Below are 27,791 nucleotides of genomic sequence, written 5' to 3' on the forward strand. Positions count from 1 at the left end.
ATCAGTTAGAGAAGAAGAGTTCTCGTTATTGATCTCTCAAGTGTCCTTTACCTTTATCAGATACCTGTACCATTGTCTCTGGACTTCTCTTTCTGACATTTCCCAATAAATTGAAGAAAATTACCAAACACTTTGATTTTGATTCTTGTCATGGAATTGCTTTTTTCAGCTTTACTGCGGAAATTGTTCTTTTTTCCTTTTTTTTTTTTTTTTTTTTTTAATAAATATGAGGGCAGCAATTTTCAGCAAATAGTTGGAAAATTGATCGTTGGGTTTCAAATAGTTATTCTGACTCTTGAGCTCTTAGTGGTTCGGCAGTCAGCAATTATTGGATAATTGTACAAACTGTTAGTTTTCTTTTATACTAGATGAAGGTTAGCAATTGGGCAGAAGAAGATCCATCTGTACTGCTATCTGGTTGTTGTGCAAAAAGCATCAGCTCTCCTGCATTATAAGTATTAATAGCTTTTTGTGAACATCTGTAGCTGTTTTTAATTCCTTAGCTAATTGTTTTGGTGGAAAAGGGAAATGGTTTTGACCTAACAGGCAGCACGAACAAGAAAATACTGACATTCGAGAAACAAGGCACAACTGAGGCTCCATTAATTGTGATAAAGCTGGGCAATTTTTGACAAGTCTGTGTCAACAAATATGATGCTTGCAGAGGTTTGTGGTTTTACAGTGTTACTGCTAGTAAAATAGCCCTATAGATTCAGGAAAATAGAAGTCAAAGCTTCAGCTTCAAGATCAGCGCTTCTTTTTAAATAAAATGTGCGTTATTCTGTCTTGATCTCCCCGCTCTTGCAGGAGCTCTTTTCAAAGTGTTTTTGTAGTTCATGTTCTAAAATGTTTTTTTTAAATGTGTTTTACCTCTAATAACTATGGTGGTTGAAAATCGAGCCATAAGATGGGAGAATAGGAGTTCTGCCCAACACACTGTGCTCACTAGCCCTGTCAGACAAGGCAGGAAGCATCTGTGATAACTTTTTCTGTGGCAGAGTGGTGGGCCAAAAATGGCTGTAGACAGGGAGAGAAAGGGTGCTGGCATCTTGCAGCTCAGAGAAACTGAATTCCATGGAGGAGACTTGCTACAGTGTGGTGAAATGGGTCAAAAACCCTAAATCTGTGGCTGCAGATTCGTTGTCTCTGCAGGTTATTGACTGTTACCAGTGATGCATCTTGCATCTTCAAACTGTTGTTTTAGGCTCTGTGCATGATCAGGTAGGATTCAGTGCTTCTGCTTATATTTGGATGACCATTTTCAAAAGCCTATTTCATCAGCAATGAGAACTATACTGCCTTTTTTTTAATTTAACAACTTAAACCAAACAAAAATACCACACAAAACCAACCAACCAAACCAAGCAAAAAACCCACATGGGCTTTAATTCATCCAAAGTGTGTTATTGAGGCCACAGGTGTTCATTGCAGTTTACAGGTTTGAATACTTTTTTTTTTTCTTCTGAACAGAGAAGATTTGTTAAAAATGAGAAAATAAAAAAGCACAAAGATGACATAAATTCCAAGGAGGTTATGTGTGACATTGACAGAAGAGAGTAAAATGCAGTATTCCTGAATTTTATTTGGTGCTTTACCCTCTAGACCACTGTTTCTCTTGTATTTCACAGTCCCTATTTTTCTTCTAAGTGCCTCTCGGTGCCTTGTTAGAGCTGGTGTGCAAAACTTTGTACAGTCATGTTGCTGCTTCTCAGTGGATTGTAGGCTGTGTGGGTTTGTATGATTAATTTGTGCCATCCAATTAGGAATTATCTATATCAGTTAAATTCCTCTGCTGCTTCGGCTGCTTTTTTGAATGAGGCAAATGCCTTCTGTGCTGTGAAAGAGCATGATTCTGGAGGGTTTGGCTGCAATGATTGGCTTTTGATATTAAAAAGAAGCTGATATGAAGAGGAAGCTTAGCCTAAAATCTGAATTAGTGGATAAAAATGGCACAGTAGTGTATTAAAAATTAGTTTCATAGGATAAATAATATTTTCTTCTATATTTCTTTTTAACATGGAATTTAGAAACTTCTTTAATGGTTTATTAAAGATGCTGGCTATATCAGAAGATTGGAGATTTCTAGCTGTTCAAATTAAATGTTTTGTCAAACTTCCTCTTGATGATGAAAATCCTTGTAGCTGTCAGTGACCTTTTTCTCCTTTTCTTTTGCTACATGTAAAGGCTTGATCCCTCAAACGCTTTTTTTTTTCCCTAAGAAATAACTTCGTTTTTACAAATGCATGGCATAACTTACATTTACATTTTTAAAAGACTTGAACAGATGTCTTCAAAAGTTTTATTATAAACTTTCTTTTGACTTTTGCACAGGTCACACAAATGGGAATTTTTTAATGTGGATAGCTTAGTGCAGTTAATGATAATGGGTTTGAATTTTCTGTAGCTACTCCAAACATTGAAATTGTGAATTTGTGCTCATGTTTTACTGTTACATTTGGCACAAAGTGTGCCTGTAAACTGCACTAGCTGTGTCACCAGTCTTGCACCAAAATAGTGGATTTAATTTTCAAATTGCTAGAGTACATACAGCAGGTTTTGTAATAGCTTAGTATGTCTAAGTGGTATTTAACACACACCTACATTAATCATTGCTGAGTAACCAGTGCTAGTAATTTATATTATCGTTGTAAATTTTTTATTCTTCTGCACACATGATTTTCCATTACATGTTGCTCTCTATATGGGACTTTGAGGTGTTACTTTCATTATAAGCTGAGCTGTTGATATAAGCTGGAGGTAAAAAATTCTGTGTCTGTTTTCTTACACATATGCTAAATTATAACTATTGAGGGTGAAACTTGCTGTTCCATGCAACTGCATCAGAATTTTTTCCTGAGGAAGTCTCAGCTTTAAGTGGATTGGGCCACTTCTTATTTCTTTTATAAAACTGGAGCTGCTGATTGGAATAGATTTTATTACTTTGAAGGGCGGAGGGCGAGTTAGAATTTGGTTTGAGGAATTAATCGTGCTGCATTTGGGAATACGTTGTCTTTGTGGGTGTTCAGCTCATGTCTGACCGAGTCGTGAAGTTCTTAAACAATGTATATGAAACAATGTTATAAGAGCTCTAAGTTTTCAGAAGGTACGCAAGTACATTGCTCCCAGATGTTGAAGTTACTGTGTATGACATTTGCCAACAAAATCACTGCTTGGTTAAGCACCTGGCTTTTGTGGAAGCTTTCATGATGGTGATGCCCAGCTCTGTCCTTGTTCTTGCTCCCTTGCTGTCCAAATGGCTGTTCCATTGGTCTTCTAGGAAGCCGGATAATTTTTGTGCTCTATTTCAAGGCAAGCTGTATATCTTCAGTTCTTCACGTATCTCAGTGAAGCCGTATGTCAGCTCCACACTGGTCAGTGTGGGTTAAGATGGGAGAAGTAATTAGGAAAAAGCTAAATGTTACATTTTGGCTTTGTTTACTTCAGCAAGTAGTGCAGTACAGGAGGAATGCTTCTGTGGAATGAAGTGGTTGGCACTGAGGATCCAACATTGATCCTACAATGATTTTGGGAAATTCTGCTTTTGCCTTGGGTCAGTCCATGGGCTAAATGAGCGCTGACCTTTGGAACGGATCTTCTAGTTCCGTTTAGCTTAAAAGAAATCAGCTTTGTGTATTTGGACACCACTGCAATGCACACCAAAGCATCTGAAGTGAGGATGACTGGGAGGTTTGCTGCAGAAGCCCTCTCCTGATCTAAACTAAAACACTGTGTAGATGCACACATTGTCTTGCAGCTGGAACTGGAAGTGAATGGGATACAATTTGGGAGCCCAGAGAGTCCGTTTATCTTTCTACCCTCTGCAGGATTGGTAAGGGTTTACTCTTATTTCCATGTGGAAATTAATACCTATTTCTAATAGCTGAAGTGGTAGAAATCTATGCTTTGGACTGAAGCAGCCACAGGTAATTGCAAACAGATAAGCTTTGACTTTGTGATACATATGCTGTGTTTTCCATTTCTTTTTAAAATGTCAGAAATCAGATATTCAAAGTGTTGACCAAGTGAATATATAGCCTGTAATAGCAGATACTCAAAAGTCAGAAAAGTGTCAGGTGAAGATTACGTTTGTGACTGTAGCACAACCCAATAGCAGTTACATGCTCTTCCATTTGAGCTCCTTCTCTTATTCAGAATACAAATCAGTAGTAAACCACAGAGTTTGAGTGACCTGGAGAAACAATACAACGAAAATATGTTGTAGTGATGATTTTCAGTTTTGCTTGCATTTTGAGATACTTTGGGCCTGATTTATGGGCATGCTGATATTCAAAATAGCAGCTGAAGTTATATTTTCAGAGTACAGCTTCAGTTTAAGTTCTCTTAAAAGTATTGACTGAAGAACTAGGCACTGAGTGTCTGAAATTGGGGAACAAAAGTTAGTGGGCATTTATTTTACCCTCTGGGTTTTCATCACTGTGTGCCGGTCAGACACCTTTCAAACAGGAATAGGAATACTGATCTTGCGAAGTTTACATTTATTTTATGTGGTCTTCCCACATTAAGGACAGAACTGCATAAACATGTCTATGGGGCGATGTAAGGTGTTTCTATTCAGTATAGGATGCAGGTGGTAAGCACTTAATGGGTCATAGAATGAGAGCAAAAACTGGCAATTGCCCGTTCACTGAATGAAGCAGAAATCCTGCTGGGGAAAATGGAATAAAGCAACAGAAAGAATATTATCAGAAGCAGGTATGTGTAAAGGCTAAACTGAAGCTGCATGGCTCACAAATCTTAACTGCTGCATAGCTTGGTTTTACAAATATGTATTTAAAGCTTTGGGACGATTTGATGTGATATAAGTCTGCAAAACCGTTGGTGCTTTGTAATCTGCATTTGGTACACAACGAGGCAAGTGTCAGGATCCGATTGTTGAGAAGAAACACAGGGTGGTGTGTGAACATCGTGGTAATGTCCTTCATACATCCAAGTATGCGTATGTTTGCAGATTTTGGGAAAAGCAGTTTATAAATACCCACTGGTAGTTCTGGAGTCACTTGTTAGGAAGGCTTTCAGAACAAGATTGTGTTGCTTGAGTCGTTTAGTTGTGTGTGCAAAACACCAACATCCTGAATTGACATTCTTGGAACTTTTGCCTGTGGGGTTGGTCTGAATTTTATTGCTGTTCTCAAAATATTCTTATGGAGGAAGATGGGTTTTTTGTTTAATGGGATACTGTTTTTCAGATAGGGATTTGGTCATTTGGGTTAGTAATTAAAGCAAGAGCAAGCACTCAGGAAAGGAGTCAGCAGATAGGGAGTGAAGAGGGGACACTTTGTTCAGATTCACTTTGCAAGTTTTCATGAGGCTTTTCCACATTCCTAAACCTGCAGGCTCACCCTGAATTGTGAAATTCGAGTTTGGTTGTGAGATGATGATGATACAGGTCAGAGATGCCAAGCACTTCTCTTTGCCATGGTAATAGTAGGGGCCAGATGATGCCTATTTTTCTTCTCTGGGTCTTGCTACCCTGCTTGGAGAGGTAATCCGAAAAAGAGGGGCATCATGAGACACCAACAGGCAAATTATCTGTAATGCGCCAAAACAGTGTTGTCTGGACGTTCAGTAAAGCCAGCAATGCTGACTTGTCTGCCGTGCTATCACTTATGGACTGGTGTTCATGTCCATTCTTTCCCTCTGTCTCTCCACCTCAGCTTCACGGTGTATCTGTCCCAGTTTTCTCCTCTGTCTCCCTCTACCTCCTAATATGTCTTGGGTGACAATTTTTTGGGTCAGTAACATGCTCTGTGGTATATCCCATAGCTTAATTTCTGTAGTAAATATCAAACACAAATATCGAGACTGAATTCATAGTTAGTTGCTTTGACTTTATTTTTTTTTTTATTTCTTGCCTTCTATTTTTTTAAAAAAATGTTATGAGTTTGTTTCCCTTTCAGTGGCTCATTAAACTTGACAGTTTGTATGAAACTTTCCCACTAAATCCACAGATTTGTCCTGAGTTATAAACCTTGATCTGTTTCGTTTGCATCATTGCTTACAAAGGAGAGAAAACAGGTCAAGTCATACCCTGAGAGAATATCTCCTCATTCATTTAGGATTTTTAAAATGCTGTTAAAAGCATAATGTAAATGTGGGAATAAGAGAATGGATGGCAAGATGTATGTGACGGTTTAGTTTAGGGAACTGCTCCTGTTAAAAAGAGCAGCCCTGCCTTCCGAGCCTCTTTCCCTGTGAGCACTTAATGGCTGTGGAACTTGGTATTACAGAAGGTTTTAGGGTGGTTCAGAAAAAGGGGAATTATCCCTGTATTTGCAAATGAGGAGTCTCTGCAATTGTTACAAAGGTGAGAGTTCTGTACGTAGTTGGTGTTATTTAGCTTCTACTGGAAATATAACAGTGTTTAAGTACATTCATACCCTTACCTGTTACTGCCTGCAGCTTGCCTGAAAAATGATGAAGGAATGGACTGGCCGAATTATAGCACTAGAGGTGTGCACTGTGTTCCTGCAAACATCAATCTTAGGCTTGCTGTCATGAATATAAAAGTGTTGCCATTGTACCCTGTGGTATTAGGATAAAGTATGTATTTCAGCTAAGTGACATCAAAGAGGCTGAAACATTGTTGTGCTAAGGACCAGTCAAGCGTGCGGTGTGTGCAAGCGTCTTGTATTGAAGTGCTTATGACCTGAGGGAGTGGTCCCCAAGCTGTTGCTTATGTTAAGTTGGGATGATGCTATTAGACACAGAACATTGTTAGGCAGTTTTCTACAGAAGAAAAAAAATCCATGGGGGTGGGAAATGTTCTTTTCTAAATAAAGGAATTCATCCGGCTTTCTGTAGCTTAAGCCAGTTTTGGTAGCAGTTACTGTATTTGAGGAAATTATTTCTTTAGCATGCTCTTACTGTTATTTTTTTTCCAGGCCATAGTCAGAATGATTCTTTTCTACTCATTGGTTTGTTTTTTTTAATTCCACTTTTCAGTGCCCTAATGTCTTTAAATATTTAATATACAAGAGATTTTCTGTCTTCTAGAATAAATGGCCTGAAGCGAGGAGGAATTTCTGAAACTCTTACTTGAATGTACAAGAAGAAAGTCCAGTGTGCAGCCAAGCTGTTTATCTGTTTATGTACCACTGAAGTGCACTTTGTTGAGCCCTGCTTCTGCACGGGACGCTGAAGTTATCTGCCAGGGATTTGTGTAGCTGATATGGTTTTATTTCCAAAAAAAACCAAGTGAAAACCCAACCCAGGTCTTCACGCTACTGGGAGAGTATAAGTGATTCCATGGTTGATAGCGTGGTTTGGTGTACAGAAAATTTACAGGAATATACATACAAGTTATGTTTTTTTGTTCTTGATTCATGCATAGATTGCTTCTACTGGTTTGATCTATCTTCTTAGCTGCTCAGGGGAGCACTGTTTTGTGCTTTATGGAGGGGGGTTCTTGGGAGAAGCTCTCTGAGACTGTTGGGCTGTGCTAAGAGCTGTGGCAGAGCCAGAGGTTCTGCACATTGATAATAGTATGTGGGTATTTCTATTAATTTTTAATACACAAGTGTGTGACAACTTTTTTCTTTTTTTATACAGGTCAACTTTGTAGTGTGCCAACTGTTTGCCTTGCTTGCGGCTATTTGGTTTCGAACATACCTTCATTCAAGCAAAACTAGCCCATTTATAAGACATGTTGTTGCAACCCTCCTGGGCCTTTATCTTGCACTTTTTTGTTTTGGATGGTAAGTCGCACTTAAATTCACTTTTCAGGGACTTGTAGATTTTCATTTCTTGTTTTCAGGAAAGTTTTGCTATGAAGAATTACCTAATTCTGTGGGTTTTAGCTGCTGCAAATGTATAGAAATAGCTTAAATTTTCTGATGCGGTGCACAAATTTTGAAAGATCTTCCATTTGCTCACTGGTAGCTAACATGCTGTCTTCCTGTAGTTTTGGGAGGATGAAGCAGGTGCAGTTTGTTTAATTTGTACCAGCTTTTCTGTAAAATTGCTTGAGAAGTATTTTCTTGAGGCACAGCACAGGTGTGCTGACTAAGGTAACTTCTCTTAATATTCACTGCATGAGATAACTTGCTATGTCTTTTTCTGAATATTGGATATAATCTGACATTTTGGAGGAAGAATGTCCAGAACTGCAGTATTGATGAAAAAATACCTGGAAAGGGCCTGGTCTCAATTTGAGAGTATTTGGGAGGAGGGAGGGCCTCTTTCATGTTTCGGAGGGAGAGCGTGTTTTATTTTGGTTTTTGGTGTGTGGTGTTTTTTGGGTTGGTTTGTTGTGGTTGGTGGGGTTTTTTTGGGTTTTTTTTGGGTTTTTTTAATATGCAAATTTTCTCTGACTGCTGTTTTCACATCTTGATCTTTTCACAGTGTAGCAAGCCAGGATTTTAGTAGGTCTAATAAAGGATATGCATTTAATTGGGTGAAACTTTTTCTTTCAAAAATAGCTTACTAAATGGCTCTCATTTTCCCAAGCTGGTTTAAGATGAATTAATTGCCAGTTTTGTTCAATTGCATGGTAAACAAAGTGCTTGCTTGGCGTTAGGTATAGAGAAGACTTATACTGACTATTACTGAACTAGGGGGAATTAATCAAGCTGTTGTGCAGGTGGGAAGATGCACACTGTGTGCACAAACAGAGCGTCTATAAATAAATCTTGGAATTCCAAACCACAGATTTGGCCTCTACATTGGCATGTTGCAGAGGCTTCTCACCATGAGTTGATATGTATTACTTTTAAATTTAGGAAAGAAAAATCAGTAGGTTTTATTATTTGGATTTACACGTGCAATTTACTTGTATATACAATTCCATAACTCTCGTGCATTTCTTAAACTTTTGGCTGTGGTATTCTGCTTTCAGAGAATGATCTGATGTCAAATACTTCCAATTTTAGCACCAAATGAGCAGGATGATACGGGAGATAGGTGCTCCTGTGTGTGGTTTTTGTGAGACCTGTGTAAGCTTTCAAAGCACGTTTTGTATCCGTTGTACTGGAAACAGAAATTGTTAATTGTAGCTTGTAATTAGAAAGTGTTAACAATATGTTCATGTCTGAAATTTGGGGATCAAAGACTTTAGAAAGAAACAACCTCCATCCCCAACAGACAGAAATAAAGATTTGTGGAAGCTTCTCATTGGCAATACACACTGGAAAATAAATTTGAGAGAAATTTTATGCCGTAGTAGAAATCCTGGTTATTCTGGTTTGCTTTGGATCATACTTAAAGCAATTATTTTAGCAATTAATTTCTGTTTTACTAAAAGGCTTTCTTGCAATCATGGAACTAAAAGCTTTTTAAAAATTGTGAAAAGAACATAATTTGAGCTGTTAAAAGTATATGTTCTTTAGGAAGCTGATACTTCCATTGCACTTGTGCCAACTCTTCTTCCTAGTGCTTAAGTATGTATTACACAAGCATGTTTTTTGAAAGTTTTGTTTGGTTCCTCTCCCCCCTCCCCAAGGAATCAGAGTATATGTATAGGTTACAATCCTTGTAAGAATATTTATTAGTCATTATGTTGTCCTCTTCAATTTCAGGTGTGTTAGTTTTCAGTCACATTTGTAGTGCTTGTGATGGTGATGTAGGACAGAAGAGAAGGAATAATTTCCTTGGGACAATAGCAAATAGCATAGCTATTGTATATAGCTAAAATTTACTACTTTAGTTTGTATTTAAATGTTTCCCTTCTAATTTTTGAATTGGAGATCAATCATATTGCTACTGTTAACAACTCTGGAAGAGAAATATTCGCCAGTGGTTTGCCAGAAGTGCTCTACTATTGCTCTCTTCTAAAAAATAAAACAAAACAAACCTCCCAAACAAGGATGGTGTGGTAAGATGTGAAAAATAAATAATAATAAGAGGTTAGAACACCTTTGTGAAATAAATCTGTGGGTTTGTGGGATGTAGGGGTTTTTTTTGTTCATGTTTTTGAGACCATCGTCACCATGATCCCTTTATGACCTGAAGTAAAGAGACTGGCTGTACAGAGTTACCATTTATATTGACTGGGAAATCTTCCCATATGCAGATATTGTGGAATTAAGATATTGCTTGCCTTATCTGAGATACCTGTTCTTGGAAACAGATAAAAGATGAGTCTAGAAATTGAACCACAAAATATTAATGTTATTTACACATGAAATAATGCCAAGTGGAAGTATTATGAGATAGAATCTTTGTATTTTAAGGATTACCAGCATTTACTATAGTCTTGTTTATGAGTTCTAGCCAAGTCTGTAGTTATTGTTCATTGCTGCTGTCTGTGTTGTGCTAAAGGGCAAAGCTCTCAACAGAAGGCAGGGCTGTAGAAAACCTAAATAGAATGAAAGGCTTTTCTGGAAGCAGTGATGGAGTTAAAATTTGGCAAACCTATTTAATTTCACGTTACATAAATACATGCAGGCAGTTTACTATCATTAATGAAAATGCCGTGAGGGTTTACTCTTATTTTTTTTTTCCCTAGGTATGCCTTACATTTTGTTATACAAAGTGGAATTTCCTACTATATCATGATCATAATAGGAGTGGAAAATATGCACAAGTAAGTTTCCATTGTAAAATATTATTTTGCTTTTACAAGAATGCTACTGTTTAGGTTTTTTAGTAACTGTGTACATATGTCATACTTCTGGTTGTCTCATAATATTTCAGTACTTGAATTCTGCTAACCAGGGTTTTATTTCCAGGAGATAAAATGGCTTCATTGGTATTTTTGCCAGCTTTTTGGAATACCTAAAGCTTGTTAAAATTGGTAATATTCTACTGAGACTTCTTTTGTGTTCTCAGCGTTCTGTGTGGTGGTGGTTTTTTTATTGTTGTTGTCTTGTCATTACTTAATCGTAAGTAATTCTAGGTGTCTCACAAATGAGTTAACTCAATGTAATTTGATAACAGCCAGTGGTAGAAGAAGGAAGATGTCAACAAAATTTGTGTGAGAAATACTTTTAGGTACTAAGTGTTTGTCATTTCCTTTTTTGTGTGTGTTGTTTTGTAAGAATAACACAGTGTGAATGCTGTCTTAGGTTAAGAATACTATTGTAAAATTCCATACATAGGGCATTTTTTTAGGTTCGCTTGAATGCATGATTAGATTAACAGTATCTGAATCCATATAGAATGGTGCTTGTTTCTCTTTTTCAAGCATTCTTAAAAGCAGGAAAGACATTTATTTTATTACTGCATGCATACATCTTACTATTTCACTAGTATAGAGATCAGAACCAAATTAGGTTCCCACTGTGTTAATTCCTGCATAAATGTTTAGTAAAATAGCAAATCCTTGCTTGAACAGGTTCCTGAGGTGTGTGAGGCTGTCAGGAAAGATGCTGGTAAAAGAACGAAAAACAAAAATTGTTTTACACAGAAAGTGCAGAGCCAGTGTGGCTTTAGCTCATGATCCTCCCTATTAGAACACTGCTTCTTTATACTCTGCTACTGAATATAATTTTATTGTCTTTCGAAATATGCCATATTAAGTTCATATTTCATGGATTTTCTACAAAGCCTGATGTATTCAAACTGCTGCAGTTGCGAGAGAACTTCATTTGGTTGGATGGCTGGTTTATATTCTAATGGTTTATTTGATTAGAAATTGTTTTAAAGCAACTTATTCGTATCAGTCTCTCTTTAAACATGTAACAATGTAAGTTATAACTTATGTAGCTTAATATTTTTAAATAAATTATTATTGTGGTTAAATGCTGCGAAGGGAGGTACCAGGCAGAAATACTTTAGTCTTTATTATAACAAATTACATAGTTTTCTTGTAAAAATAAATCTAGCAGTGATTTACTTCCCTGATAGTGAGAGGCAGGTGGGCACGTGTGTATTTAATATTCGTGCGTTGGAGCAAAGGAACTCTCTAGTTCCTGATCCTCCTGGTTCATACCAGCTGGTTTTTAACCACTGCGTGGCCTGATCTGCTGAGGTGTTTGCTGTGCTATATCCAGCTGTGTACGTGTGTTCTCTGCTGCTCTTAGTTACTGCACCGGCGAGGAGAATAAAACCTAGATTGGACTACCGGGCTTATGTTGCTCTGTCACAGTATGAATTAACGTACCATTGGATAAAACTAGAAAGCTCGTCTTTCAGCGCAGGAAAAAAATTGAACAAACGGAGTAACTTGTTCCTTCAAGTTTTGGGCGGTGCTTGGATGGTGTATGGGAAGCTCCAGGAGCTGTTCCTAACAGGTGATATAGGCCAGACTGTGCAAGGTTTGCTCCCTCCATTGCCACTGTATCCCAGGAGTGGTGATGCCTCTTGGTGTCCCTATATGCCTGTATGTTTACTGAAGGAATGCATCATATACTCTTAATTTTCTGCTATGAAAATGCCACTTACATATTTCTGTTTGGCAGTCTGAACAGAAACTAATGTGAACGATTCCTCTCCCCACCTAAATGTTTGTCTTCAGGCTACAAATGTGTCGCACGGAGCCCAGGGGTGATTTAAGGTTGAGTGCTGTATCGCAGGGTGCAGCTGGTACTGCCTGGCCTCAGGACCGGTGAAGGGCCCTGTCAATGTTTTGCTGCTGCACGTGCTTGTGTATATATATATTATATATATGTGTATGATCAGAGTATGTATATATACCTGCATAGCCCAAGTTTTGGGATTTACTTTGTACATCATAGAGGGACCCATTGGCTGGTAGTTCTAGTTAGAGGTTATCTGTATTGTTCATAAGCTTCTTTAACTTGGAAACTGTAGAACATCAAATACCTATACATGTAAATATGGATTCAAATTATTTTTGTATTGGAAAAGCACTTTTGTATTGTACAAAATATTTTTGTCTATTATCTAAATTCACTCACTGAAGTAAGTTTCCTGTTTCTTTACCTGCCCTGCCTGGTGTAATGTGGATTTCATGAGTGTATGGATTAGGAAAACCATTTCCTTCCAGCTTCCATCATCTCCTAATACAGTTCCTCAGTCTAGCCTCTTTAAAAATTGTTTAAACAGATAAGAAGCAACCGAAGTTCTTGGACTACTTATCAGTTCAGCTGCTGTGTGCTGGGCATGCCAGCTTTCCTTACCATCCAAAGCAAGGAGAGGTTTTTGATAAACCTCTACATTCTCCAAAGCAGACTTTCAAGTCTGATACTGATACTCTTCTAAACCTCTGTTGTTTTATTTTGGATCCTTAAAGTCTCTGCTCTACAAGGTTCCTACCTTTGTGATTTTCCTGAGGGAACTGAACCTTGTGCAGCTGTTGCTTCCAGGTTGGTCTTGACAATACATGGTATGTTAAAGCCTTTACTTGAACAACAGAAAAGAGAGGGGAGTGTAAAAATAAAGAAAAAGATAAAACTCTGAGGGTCGTGGGGGGCGGGGGCGGGAAGAACTGATGAAAACCTCACCTTTATATTTTAGCGACTTTAGAGCAGAGTTGATTGACAGAAAATGAGTTACCTGAGACTTGGTTGTAACAAAAATTGATCAATTTTAGTTCTTATCTTTTAGCTCTTTAATTTGTGACTAAGCTATCTTAATATTTATTTGGTGCTTTCATGGCTCAGGTAATTGTGCAACTGAAAAATGTGTTTAAACAGGTTCTCAGTTCCAATGAATTTGCATTTGGTAACTGATGTTATGCTAGTATTTTTTTTTTCCTTAGAAATCCTACTCGTCTTAAAATACAAAATCCCAAATGCCACAAGGTTTTTCCTTAAAGCATTTGGCTACTGTTAGCTAAGAGCTATGTAAGCAGTGCTTGCACATGTGATTTGATGACAGGGGTTTTAAGGTTTCTAGGTAACTCTTTCTCTCTTGACTTGATAGTTCATTTTATGGTTGGTAAATAATGTTGCTCAGCCTGTGGGGAAAGTTAATCACAGGGCTCACAGTTGCTTCACTGAAGTCAGTAGTTTTCTCAGTGACTTCACTGACAAAATATAGAAGTCCCAACTGTGTCAGTGTAGAAAATAAATCTGTTTCAAAATAATTCCTGTTGAATTGGTCACTTACATTTCTTAAATGTGCTAATTTAAAATCAAGTGATAGACATGCTATTCATGTCTGGTATCTTCTGTTTTACACTTAAAGTTTCAGGATAATAGTTTTCTTGTTCCAGAGGTTGGAGTTGAACTACCAAGACTTAAGGAGGTTATTTCTGGCTTTAGAAAAGAAAAAAATTACTTAACTGTTTTCTGGCACATTTAAGTTACAAAAACTAAATTTATGAAGGACCCAGAGACCTGAGATAATAGCAGTAAATCCGTAAGGAGCCGATGTGCGTGTGTGCCGCAAGAGCCACAAAGCTGCTGAAGGGACTGGAGCATCTCTCCTGGGAGGAGAGGTTGAAGGAGCTGGGACTGTTGAGCCTGGAGAAGGCTCAGCGGGATCTCATCAATGTGTGTAAATACCTGAGGGAGGGAGCCAGGCTCTCGGTGGTGCCCGGTGACAGCACCAGAGGTGATGGGCACAAACTGAAACACGGAAGGTGCCATCTGAACAGCAGGAAACACTTTTGTTTACTGTGAAGGAGGCTGTGGAATCTCCCACCTTAGAGATATTCAGAAGCTGTCTGGACATGGTCCTAGGCAGCTGGCTCTGGGTGGCCTTGGGGGTTGGACCAGATGGAAGGTTGGTCCCTCCCAGCCTCAGCTATTCTTTCTATTTTATTTTGATGTACGTACGATTCTTTGCGCTGCACCTACATTCATGTATGTAAGCTGTTTAAACATGGTGATGTAAAGTGATATTTAAACAACTTTGGTTGTAACTGGTTTGGCCCTTGTGGAGGAGCTTCCTGGTCATCCCTTCCCTTGGGATTTGGGAACATTGGTCTGTATGAAGTTCCTTCCCCTGCACAGGCAGAGCCAGGACAGGGCAATGCCTTGCGCCCTTTTCCTTCACTCCTTGCAGTGGCTTTGACAAACAGTGGGAGATTTGGGAAAGGAGGGGTGGAGGAGATTTGATGATTTGATTTTAGCAATCTCAGATTAAGAGATTAATAAATCATGTTCATCTGAGTAAGCAAATTCACTCAGGATGTTAATTGAGGCACTTAATTTGTCAGCCAGGCTTTTAATAATGCTGAATGTCGTAACTTATTGATAGACAAGTTTGCTAGTTAGCCTACAACTTAGATTGCTGTGAAAAATGCTAGGTATTGTTTAGAAGTTACGGTTTCAGTGAAATACAAAATGGATCAAGCAAACTACTCTCACTCATCCTGTCAATTATTGGCAAGGTTTTCTTAAGCATCTTTGTCTCTTCAGAAGTGAGAGCATTCATAAGATGACATAATTTTTGAAAATGGGAGTAATGCTGCTTTTGAACTTCTGTCTTTTCTAAAGGCCCTTGATCAAGGTGAATGTAAGTTTTTGTGTGGCTTTTGTGTGTGTATGTGTGTGTGGTTTTTTTTTTAATTGCTATCTGCTTTTGATTTGATCACAGATGTCTTAGTCTATGAAGAACATACATGATGTGGATAAAGATTTTTTTTTTTTAATCTGCAAAAGAGGATCTGAAGCAACATCTAAAATAAGTCACCATCGAATCAGACCGAAATAACAATATCTAAAAATCATTAAGGGTTTGACTAAGAAATGCTATCAATTTATAATAATAATTTTTAGCAAAGCTAGGATTGGAAGCCTGCCAATATGGTTACAGTTCTTTGATGGCGTGAGGGCATGCAGACAACCGTAAACTATCTGGTATAAGTTCTCAGTGACAAATTTGTAATTGATGTAACTTGAATAAAAATGTCTTTACAAAGGTAGCTGCCAAAGGACAATGGGCATAGCACTGAGAATACCTGGATTCAGAATTTCAAGTATTAGTAGCTATGAACTGCTCTGCATATGTAAACTCAATATTTCTGCACTTCTACAGTTAGTGCAAATGAGAACTTATTTCAAGAGACTAATGAGAGCTGAAGAATATTAAGTATGTTCTTATAATTCAACCAGGTATAAATGCAAAATGGAGGAAGATGAGGTTCTGTAGTCTTAAATAACATGACTGAAAAAACAAGTACTGTTCTGTCACTGCAAGCATTTTTGTTGTCTTATCAGATCTATGTTAATGGCAGAAAACCCCTGTTTATAATTGTAAAGTTTGTGTTTGATTAAAAAGCAATTAAAAAATTTTTTTTTAATAGATGAGAATCAAATACATATTAAACAGTATAATTCCTACAGTATGCATAGAAATCTTGCCCCTCCCCCATTAGAAATAAACACCAGGGGTAATGAATGGCTGTATTAAGGAGCATATTTCAATCATTATTAAATAAAAAGAATCAGTTTTCCATTTTGAAGTGATAAGTCTTTTCTCAAAGAAAAGGAGTTGCACTTGTTGATTTCCCTCTATGAAAGGGTAGATGGTCATTATATGCAGCTGTCTTAGCGTGAGTAGTGTTCTAACTAAAATAGCTAGTGCAAATCTTCAATGTATAAAAAAGATTATCAGTTTTTTTATTTCCAGGGTAGCAGTGAGATTGCAGAATTTTGTCCCTTTCTAGTAGCCAGATTTGGAAATACTGAATCTAATGTGAAGAGCCATAGCAATGATTTGGGAGACTGAAACCAAGTATTGTTAAGAACCTTATTGGGTTCTTATCAAGGAGCTACAAGACAGTAATGCATTTATATTGGAGACAATAATGCAGAGAACTTCTATTTTAGCAGACAAAGCGTTACAAAAAGCTGAATTAATAGTGTTGAGAACAAGATTGCTATTGTCCTTTACATAGAAACTCTTTTCTGCTGTCAAAACACAGAAGTACTCAATGACTTTTTTGCCTCAGTCTTCACCAGCAAGTGCCAAGGCAGGGACTGGGAGAATGAAGAAGCACTGTAGGAGAAGATCAAGTTTGAGACCACCTAAGGAACCTGAAGGTGCACAAGTCCAACGGACCTGATGAGATGCATCCGCAGGTCCTGAGGCAACTGGCGGATTAATTTGCTAAGCCACTGTCCATCATATTTGAGAAACCGTGGCAGTCTGGAGAAGTTCCTGCTGACTGGAAAAGGGGAATCACAAACCCCGTTTTTAAAAATGGGAAAAAGTAAGACCTGGGGAACTGCAGGCCAGTCAGTTTCACCTCTGTGCCTGGCAAGATCATGGAGCAGATCCTTCTGGAAAGTGTGCTAAGGCACATGGAAAACAAGGAGGTGGTTGGTGACTGCCAACATGGCTTCACTAAGGGCAAATTGTGCCTGACAAATTGGGCGGCCTTTTCCGGCAGGGTTACAGGGTCGAATGGATGAGGAAGAGCAACTGACATCATCTACCTGGACTTATGTAAAGCATTTGACACTTTCGCACACAACATCCTTGTTTCTAAATGGGAGAGACATGGATTTCACGTATGGATCACTCGGTGGATAAAGAATTGGCTGAATGGTTGCAGTCAATAGCTCGATGTCCAAGTGGAGGCCAGTGATGAGTGGTGTTCCTCAGGGGTTGGTATTGGGACTGGTGCTGTTTAACATCCTTGTCAGTGACATGGGCAATGGGCCTGAGTGCACCATCAGCAAATTTTGTTGGCAACACTAAGCTGCGTGATGCAGTCGACACGCTGGAGCAAAGTGATGCCATCCAGAGAGACCTCGACAGGCTCGAGAGGTGGGCCTGTGTGAACCTTGTGAAGTTCAACAAGGCCAAGTGCAAGGTCCTGCATATGGGGTGGGGCAATCCCAAGCACAAATACAGGCTGGGCAGAGAATGGATTGAGAGCAGCCCTGAGGAGAAGGACTTTGCGGTGTTGGTTAATGGGAAGCTCAACATGACCTGGTAATATGTGCACACAGCCCAGAAAGCCTGAAAGCCAGAAAACCATATCCTGGGCTGCATCAATAGAAGTGCGATCAGCGGTTTGGGGGAGGTGATTCTGCCCCTCTACTCTGCTCTCGTGAGACCCACCTGCGGTACAGCTGCTGGGGACCCCCAACACAATAAAGATGTGGACCTGTTGGAGTAAGTCCAGAGAAGGGCCATGAAGATGATCAGAGGGTTGGAACCCCTCTTCTATGAGGACAGGCTGAGAGAGTTGGTGGTGTTCAGCCTGGAGAAGAGAAGGCTCCAGGGAGGCCTCCTATAAGCAGCCTCCCAGTACCTAAAGGGGACCTACAAGAAAGCTGGAGAGGGACTTTTTACAAGGGCATGTGGTGATACGACAAGGGGTAATGGCTTTAACCTGAAAGAGGGGAGATTTATATTAGATATAAAGAAGGAATTCTTCACCCGGAGAGCAGTGAGGCACTGGAACAGGCTGCCCAGAGAAGCTGTGGATGCCCCATCCCTGGAAGTGTTCAAGGTTGGGTTGGGTGGGGCTTTGAGCAACCTGGTCTAGTGGAAGGTGTCCCTGCCCATGGCAGGGGGTGGAACTAGATGATCTTTAAGGTCTCTTCCAACCCAAACCATTCTATGGTTCTATGATAAGAAATACTAGTATGGCTCTATGCAGAAGGATACTTCATCTCACATGTTGGTTAGTTAGTTTGTTGGTTTTTTTTTTAATAGCAGAGCATATAGTCTGGCTGCTAGATGGTCTTCCTAGTTAGATAAAATCTTGGAGGTTTTACGTGTGCAATTGCAAATACTTTTCTTGTTTTATTTGCAGAGGTGAATGCTATTTTTATTTTCTTCAAGAATGTAGCTTATCTTACACACATGTATTAAAAAGGTAAAAACCAGAGTTAAAATATAGAACTATCACGGATAACTGAAGCTTGTGATCTGAAATAGGCTTCATGTTTTCATTAAAATTTCTCATGGCTGTTAATTTTGTCCATAACTGCCAAGTTTCTTCTTTATATGGTTAAATCAGATGATCTACCTGAGAATGTCTTAACTTGAGTTAGCTGTGCACAGCTCAGGTTCTTGGATCCTGCTGCTGCTATCTTGGTAACGTGTGGGGATAGGCCTTGCATGGAGCACATCCGATAGTTCTTTGAAGTTTAATAGCTGCGTCCCACATGTTCTTTGCATCACTTCTACATCAAATTGCTCATCAAAACCACATGCAGTTTCAAACTGACCTGGCAAATTTAAAAACCAAACCAAACAAAAAAACAACAAGCCTTCGCCCCGTATCCCTCTTTACTTTTGTGGAGCTTGGAAACTGAGATGAATAGTGCTAGAGTTTGTTTTTTTTTTTTTCCTTGAGTGTGCTTTATTGACTTATTTATCTTCATAATTTGTTAAATGTTTGATTTTTCTGATGCTTACCTAGAGATCAGAATTGTGTATTCTGAGGAGTGTGAGTGGAAACACTGACTAGCACCAGGCAGGAATTCTCTGGGCTGAAGATGTGACCATTACAAAAATAGCCATGGAAATGGTTGGCTGCATTCAATAACTTGAGAAGTGAACGCTTGTTGAAGTAAACAGCTGTGAAGGAATTTCCTAGTAATCCTTAAGAGTTTATTTTGAAAGTATTTGTTTTAAATAGCTTTGATAATTTCCTGTAACTTTCCTGGCTGTTCTTGGATAGAACACAATGCATTACTTAAAACAATAAAGGTATAAGTTGAAAAATAACTTGATATATTATCCTTCTTAGAATTGGAATGTTTAGATGGAAAGGCCTTTATTGATCATATTTTTTGTAATTACAAAACTGGAATGAAAAGAGAATTGGAATTTCCTTATCTCTACTGCCTGTCACTTTTGCCTTATTTTTAAATAAAGATTAAATAAATATTTAATCTTTGGTGTGTGTGTTTCATGTATATATAGAGAGAAAGAAGGAAAGACAGGAAGCGTGTAGCGTCTGCAGCTTTGTGAAGGCTGACCCGTAAGTAGAGGCTGATAAAGATAATAAGCAACAATGCAAAATATGGCATTTTTGAAGTCTTGTAGCCACTTCAGTTACTTGGGTACAAAAGGAACATATGCTGCCTTAATGCAACTAGAAAATATTCCAATTGTATACTTTGTATTTCCAGGGAGAAGATTCTAAATTAGTCTGGTTTTAAATTCCTTATTTTTTTTTTTTTTTAAATTTTATTTTTGCCTCCGTTGATGATGTTGTTCAAAGAATGGAGTTCTCAGAAGAACAGGCATTTTATCAATATTGTTGGCATATAAATCCTCTATCATCATACTTGATAAAACTCAGGTGAAAAGATTTCTGGACTTCTGTTTTATGAAGTAGCTACACATTATTGAATATTGCTGTTTATCTGGAAGAGGGTTCTCTTACTTCCCAAAACTTTAAATTGATAGGTAGTTTCTTTACACTGTGTACTTGGTTTCTATAAGCACATAGAGGAAAACCTTTTCTTGGAGGGAAGCAGGAGTGTAAGATGCCTTGGGACCGAGTAGCTATTGCTTTTTGGCTTTCATAGATCTCAATTTTTTTAAATCTTTGTGCTCCAAGTGAAGCTGAGCACAATCAATCCAGCAGAAGAAAATTGATAGTGAGAGTGAAGTCATGTTTTCTGGGCTCTGTATTTGTTTGGTAATCTCTGAAAGCTGTAGCATCTCTGTAGATGCTTCTTCAAGGTGCATTACTCTGCCTGTCATGCTGCCAAGCAGCCTGACTGCCAGCAAATGAGCTCTGAGTCATGGCATTGTTGCTGCATGGTTTATTACCTCAACAAACTATTGATGTCAAATAAATCAGGCTCCCTACAAAATGAAGTGGCAGAATAAATTGTATCTAGAAGAGTTCAGTGAAAGCTGTGTTCTTCTTCATCTCTTGGCAGAGACTGCTGCTCATAAGAGTTGATTAAAAATTCTGATTGCGTGGCATTAACTGAATTGAAGCAGAGGTGCTTGTAATAGATTAGATGCAAGGATTCTTTATATTATAGTCAAATTTCTTCTCTAGGTGCTTCTGCATAGTTTGTTATTCTTTGGTGAAATATCTTGGTTTTGAGACAAATTCCACTTGAATAATTATGACAAGCTCAGCAAACAATCATTTCATTGTCCTTAATGGACCTGTTGGCTGTAAATTTTGCAGGCTGGGTTTGCCTGCAGATCTGCAAGTGGTGGTGTAACAAGTGTCTGGGTTAGAGTTAAAAGATATTTGAAGAAGTAAAAGGTGATGATGTTATGGATGCACAGCAAAACACAAAAATTCTGTTTGTGTTTTGTTTCCTTTAAGGGAAGGTGGTTGTAAAGAAAAAGACTTGATATTTAAAAAATACAAACTGCTTCAGTTTAAAATCCAGTGTCTCAATTAAACATGTTAAGAAATTTGGAGAGCTTTTAAAGCTCATTGGTTTTGCAGGTCAGGTGCCTTTACTGGAAGTCAGAGGTGAGATCACAGAATCCTAGAATAGCTGAGGAGGGAAGCATTTCTGAGTTCAGTCGATACTTTTCAAAGCAGATCAACTAGAGCAGGTTGTTCTGTGAAACCTGAGTCTTCATTAGTATGAAAATGATCCTGGATAAGTCCAGTTGTCATAAGCATGCGAGCCATTTCCTTTTGGTGTCTTGCTTCAATGTCTATTACAGCTTCAAATTTATTTCAGGTGACTTCATGCAGCTTAGTGATCCGATTTGGACTTGCTACAAAAGCTTTCTTTATTCTCAAATTTTCCCCCACCCAATAATTGCACATTATTGTCAAATTTCAAGGAAATGGCACACATTTAGCCTTGTTAACATAAATCTATTAGGCTCATTTCAATTTAAAGTGAAATAAAACAACTGCAATTGAGACAATTATTTTGGCAGGAAAAGATGTTGTTAGGCAACAAGTAGTAGCAATCTGTCTTCCTATCCTTCTTTTTTGTAAGAGATAGTATCAATAATAAAAAAGGTGGTAGGGGCGAAACACACAAAACAAAGACTATGCCAAGGGAAAACACATTAACTCTTGTGTCTTTAAGTCAGTAGAAACAGGTGGAAGCCGAGCTGAGTGATAAAGGGACTATTGGATACTTCCACTTTGGTTTTACTTTCAGTTAACTTTTCAAATGTGTTTGAAAACAAACGTGTTTCCAGTATTCAAGCAAGAAACCCGTTCTTTTTTACTGTGCCATGAGAAGATACGTAATGGATTTACTTATCCTGTCTTCAGTACAGATGAATTGCCTGGAAGTTCTAAGAAGGCTGGGTGCAGTGAGCCCTATTTCCTTGTATATTGGTTGGCATAGTTTTCAGTGGGGAAGCTTACTGGTTTATGATAATAAATTTCAAACTTCACTGTTTAAAAGATGCACCTGACTACGTTGAAAGTGAGTAAATTAAAAAAAGGTACTGTAAATTACTCTATTATTCCTGTCTTAAATCTGACAAGTGGTCATGGAGCTTTTGGTGTTCTGTTCTCTGAGAAGATGCAGGTACCTTGGACAATGTAGTGTGGTGTTATCGTCAAAACTGGGGATGAAATAAAAAATACTCAGCATAGCCAGGTGCTAAGCAGTTGCACAGTCATTACTAATCACAGGCATAACAGCAACTGTGAAGTCAGTCGGCTTGCAAAAGGAGCCTCTGGGTATTTCAGTGTATGATTATTTAAAGAGTGAATAATTTCTTTTATTAATAGATCGTATCACATGGAAATGCACAATGCATACAAGTAATGCATAATTTTAAACAAAAGTAATGTAACTGGTTTTCTTGGTATTCTGCCTTTTCTAGGAGTGTCTGTGATGTTTAAGATCCCATATTCTGAAAACTCTTGTCTCGGGCTTTTTGATTCATCGTGTGTTCCTCTTCTGTTTCCCTCCACCATGGTACCCATTTGTGATACCATGTTTAACGTATGCTGTGGCATCATCCATATGTCTAATCAATGTCTTGTGGCTTTGATATCAAGTGCTCATTTTTTGTGATTGGTATTATTGCTTCTGTAGAGAGCTTTTTGTCTTCAAAGCAGCTCACAAGCCTCGTGCAAGGTGGAGGTGGGTCTCATCGGTAAACGGTATTCATGTTTTGTCTCTAGTTGTAATGAAACAAAGTCCAGGCTCCCTTGGCTCTCTTTCTCTACGTGACCATGGTGCTCTGGAAAGCTGACCAGTAAATGCCATAGGCACATTCTTCTGCAGGCAGAGGGCATTCGTATGAAATTGTGGTCTTGAGGGCATTGTTTTTCAGTTGTATTGACTGCAGTCGTTACACTGGAAAGTTGGCTTCAGAAACTCGTGTAAGCAATGTGATTGCAATTTCTTAAGAACTGTCCCTACGGTAACTTCTTACCACTTCATATGGTAACAAAATTAGAACGGGTCTGTGTGAACATGATGTGGTATGTTGTATTACTGGGCCTGAGGGAGCTTTCCAGAAGAATGGGAGCTGCTGTCAGAGCTGCAGTCAGAAGTCAGTGGCTTTGTCCTTTCTAGATACTGGAGAGCAGAATAATGGATGTTGCTGTGTTTTATATAAATGTCTGAAGTAACAACATCTGTATTCAGGCAAGGTATCTCCAAGCTGAAATAGCTAAGTATTTGTAAACCTTTCAAAAGGGTGTAAAGCAAAACTTGGTTCATAGGTGGCTTCTGAAATGTGGGTTGAAATAAAGCTTTATTCTGATGTTGGTTTGATGTGTGGCTTTGGAAGCTGGTTGGTTTCTCTGGCATTTTTCCATGCTTCATATTTGAGCAATTAGTGTATGTGACACAATCTGTATAAACAGTAGAAGGGTCTAAATAAAGGAGCCTAAGGCACCTAGAAGCAGATTGAGTTGTGTGTTGTGCCAGCTATGCTTTGCTATTTATATAACTACTCAGTGCATTTTTCAAAGACCCTGCAAAGGTATTGCTTTTGCAGTGTAGAAGTGCAAGTACCTCAAGACTATCAAATGATTTCTGCTCCTCAGCACTACCATCTTAAAAATGAAAACTGAGATACAAAGTACAACATCTATCATCTAAAACGCACACAAAAATCAGAACTTTTGAAGGGCTGGAAGGAATGTTCCATGAGGAGTGGCTAGACTCTGGGCTTGTCTAGTTTGGAGAAAAGGAGACTGAGGGGTGACCTCATTGCTCTGTACAGCTTCCTGAGGAGAGAGGGGTTCTGAGTTCTTCGCCCTGGTGTCCAATGACAGGACACGTGGGAATGGTTCAAAGCTGTGTGAGAGGAGGTTTAGACTGGACGTTAGGTAGCTTTCCTTTATTGCCAGGGTGGTCAAACACTGGGACAGGCTTCCTAGAGATGTGGTTGATGCCCCAGTCCTGCCAGTGTTTAAGAGGCATTTGAACAATGCCCTTAAGAACAACTTTTGGTCAGCCCTGAAGTGGTCAGGCAGTTGGACTAGATGACCATTGTAGGTCCCTTCTAACTGAAATATTTTATTCTAGAAAGATGGGGTCACTGTCCAGTTCTTAGGGTAGAAGAGATACTTTTACTGGAAGTAGTAAACCCCAGATATTTTAGCAGTTGTTAATAATGCATAGGATTACGAGGGAAGTAGTGCTTTCTAAAATTAGTTTAATGGGCAATGGTGTAGAAGTAATAACAGCGTTGACTAATACAGCCATTCCTCACAAGCATCACCTTTGTGTGTTTATGAGCAGAATCAATGAAGAAGTAAAATAATTCTTAATCTTTTGAATCTTCTGCTATAGGTATTAACTAGATGTAGGAACATCTGTTATTCAAGATACTTCTTGGAAACTTACTCTTCAGATCAGCACTAGGAGCCAGTTGTTTAAAGTATCTTTTTATCAGAACAGTAATGACCTGCTGTGTACTTGTTTTCATTGTGAAATGAAGCCATTATCTGATTATCTGTAGTATATTTCTCCACTGTTGCATAATCACATATTTATTTATTTTCTTATAGTAAGAGTGAAAATATATGAATAATCAGCAGATAGTTTCTGTGTCTTAATTGTTCTTTTTCTCCTTCACCATCTGCAAACACACAGGAGCACCATGGCGGGCTGTCTGGTTTGTTCTGAATACAAGCCTCAATTTCCATGTCACAGGTCATTAACAGTGATGACATATGTTTGAAATGGCATTTGATCAAGTCACTGAGCAGATAATCTGACCAACCTGCATAGGTCAAGGTCACTTTCCTTTGCTCACCTTGGCGGTGAGGACTCTTGCAGCGTTCCTGTCCCTGTGTACAGGTGTGCTTAAGAATTGCAGTAGGTAGTGATTAACAAGTAACTCTTGCAAATTGTGGTTCGTTCAGCAGCTGAGTGAAGATGGAGGAGACCAAGCAACCCAAAGAGAATATTTAGTACTTGAATTATGGACTCTGTGTATTTATTGTCATCCTGACCTGTTAGTCTCTTATCTTTGAATAATCAGGCTTTGTCATTGGGTAACTTAATCAGACAGTCCTTGAACTATGAGTATGGTCAGTTAAGGATTCTCTGTCAAAGGGAATCTCTTGCAGACGGAAATATTGATTGCTTTTGCCAGAGAAGTTCAGAGTACCCCATCTCTTAGGGGGAGCCTGAAGGATTCCAGAATGGGACTCCTGCCAGATAGATGCTGGACGCTTTAGATGCGAAGAGATCCAAGGAGGCAGAGGGAGAAAATGAATGGTACCCTCAACATTAGCCAGACAGTTCTAGTTCCAGGCTCACCAGTGAACCTTCCTCTGCAGCAACTGGTTGCTTTGCCTGTTCTGCCAGCATCTTATTTTCTAATGGCAAAATTCTGGGCCTGAGGTTCCAGGATTGACTCATACAGGATCAAATCCTAGTTTTGTGATGCTTACCTGAAATAATCTGTTTTGTTAATTGTAATAGGCCGAAAAGTCTTTGCAGTACCAGAGAATGGTTGAAGTTGGAAGGAACCTCTGGAGGTCACCCGCTGACTTCCCAAAGTCCCTGGGGAACTTATGCCAGTGCTCAGTCACTCTCACAGTAAAAAAAATGTTTCCTGCTGTTCGGACAGCACCTCCTATGTATGTTTGTGCCCATTGCCTCTGGTCCAGTCACCGGGCACAACTGAAAAGAGCCTGACTGTGTCCTCTTTGCATTCCCTCTTCAGGTGTTTACATACATTGATGGGATCCCCCTGAACCTGCTCTTGTTCAGGCTGAACAGTCCCAGCTCTCTGTCTTTCCTCATAGGAGGGATGCTCCAGTCCTTTATATTAGTGGATGTTTGTAGGACTCTCTCCAGCATGTCCATGTCTCCCTTGTACTGGAAAACCGAGCAGTGGACCCAGCGCTCCCAGGTGTGGTCCCACCAGTGCTTAGTAGAGGGGACAGGTCAGCTCCCTTGTCCTGCTGGCAATACTTTGCCTAATGCAGCCTGGAGTACCATTAGCCTTCTTTATGGTAAGGGCACACTACTGGCTCATGTCTGGTGTGAGTTATCTAAGTAAAAGGAAATTTTATTTTGGAGAAAGTGTTTGCAAAAGTATTTTCCCTTAAGAAAACCTATTAATATATTTGTGTCGACTGTTTTTGAAACAATCCAAACTTGCTTTTGTACAAATCTTTCTAGCCACAGTATTTATTTGCCTATTTGCTGTATTTGAGGCCACACTGGCTTATTTTATTGCATGTTCAGTTTTGCTTTAAAAATTCTAAAGCAATGCCTTAAGACACAGATTTCTAAAGATTAGGTCCTGATTTTAGTATTAATGGGGTTAATTGTTCCTACACAGTTCGATCACTTCTGGTCCCCTTTCTTTCTGAAAAGTAGAAGTGCATGATGGGCTTTGTGTGGTTGGTTTCCTTCCCCTGCCACCCTCCCCTTTAGTTTCTTAGTGCATTTTAAATTGGCCAACTGTTTCAATCAGCTTGGGCATAAATTTGACTTTCTTCAAGATCATTTCCTTTGCATGTCATGGAAATTGGATGCTGAGTGAAGAGAGTACTGACTGTCCTAAGTCTTATGCTTTCAAGACCTTCACCCATCTCTTGTGGACTTGCTTTGTCCTTCATGCTGAACTTAGCCGTCCTGTCATACACACGCGTTCCTCTTCACTTGTACACACGTTCTCCCTCACTAGCTGGACCTTCTGTTTCCATTCTGAGAACCTGCTAATGGTTGTATTCCTGTGAACCTATGCAGCTCCTTGCTGTTTTCCTTCTACTTTCTGCCTGCCTCTCCCACCTTTCTGTAGAACGTTGTGCGGTGCCTTGACCTTTTTGTCTTGTGAACTCCCATTGCCTTTCTGTGCTCTCCAGTTCATGAGTGGCACGTTCATTTTTGTTGAATTCGAACTGGTGATATTTCTGTTATGTACTCCATGCTCTCATGTTTTCCTGTATCACGTCTGTTATAAATGTTTTCTGCAGGTCAGCCTCCAGCCTAAGTTTGGGAAGAGGAAGGCCCTTTTGGCTTCAGGCAGGAAAGAAGCTGTCACATGCCTTTTCCAGGCTTTTGTGGTCATAAGCATTGGACTGTATTAGTTAGACAGCCACTTGCTGGTAAAGGATTTTAATGCTCCTGTTCTTTTTGAAGGGATTGACTACTCTCTCTCTTTTACTTAGATATCAACCCACGTCACACATTATGCTATCAGAGTGTATACTAGAATCTCATTTCCTTCAGGGTTCTTTTAAAAGATCGCTTTGAGATAATCTTCCTTGCTAGAGTGTCTTAGTTGTAGAAAAACCCAGGCAAACAAACAAAAATCCCCAACCCCACAAAAAACCAAACCAAAAAACCTCAACCAAAAAAACCCCATCCTAAAACCAAACCAAAACCCTCCGAAAACAACAACAAAAATAAAACCCCACAAATTCTTGTGTGTTTGTTGTCATTTTAGAGTCTGACATAGTTCAGCATAGCAAAAGCTAAGAAGAGGCAGGTATGTGAAAGGTGAGCTGGGAGCAGGCCCTCTGGCTTAATTACTTTACACATGGACTTGGGTAGCTGTTACTTTTTTCTACAAGTATAGTTTATGGGGTTTTTTTTTAAAAAAATAATCTTTGCATCATGCTTTCCAGCTAAATCTTG

At 38.9% G+C, this 27,791-nt stretch overlaps 1 protein-coding gene across 1 annotated transcript in view; it reads left to right on the plus strand.

The window, feature by feature from the left end:
* The window catches only part of MBOAT2 (membrane bound O-acyltransferase domain containing 2), a 98,854-nt gene that overhangs the window by 9,813 nt on the left and 61,250 nt on the right, over positions 1-27,791 (plus strand). The window contains exons 2-3 of the mRNA XM_065631539.1: positions 7,570-7,715; positions 10,463-10,540. Of these exons, the coding sequence (XP_065487611.1) occupies positions 7,570-7,715; positions 10,463-10,540 (224 nt within the window). The remainder of the gene's footprint in view (positions 1-7,569; positions 7,716-10,462; positions 10,541-27,791) is intronic.

The sequence above is a fragment of the Caloenas nicobarica genome, chromosome 3 (assembly GCF_036013445.1).
Source record: "Caloenas nicobarica isolate bCalNic1 chromosome 3, bCalNic1.hap1, whole genome shotgun sequence".
Classification (NCBI taxonomy): domain Eukaryota; kingdom Metazoa; phylum Chordata; class Aves; order Columbiformes; family Columbidae; genus Caloenas; species Caloenas nicobarica.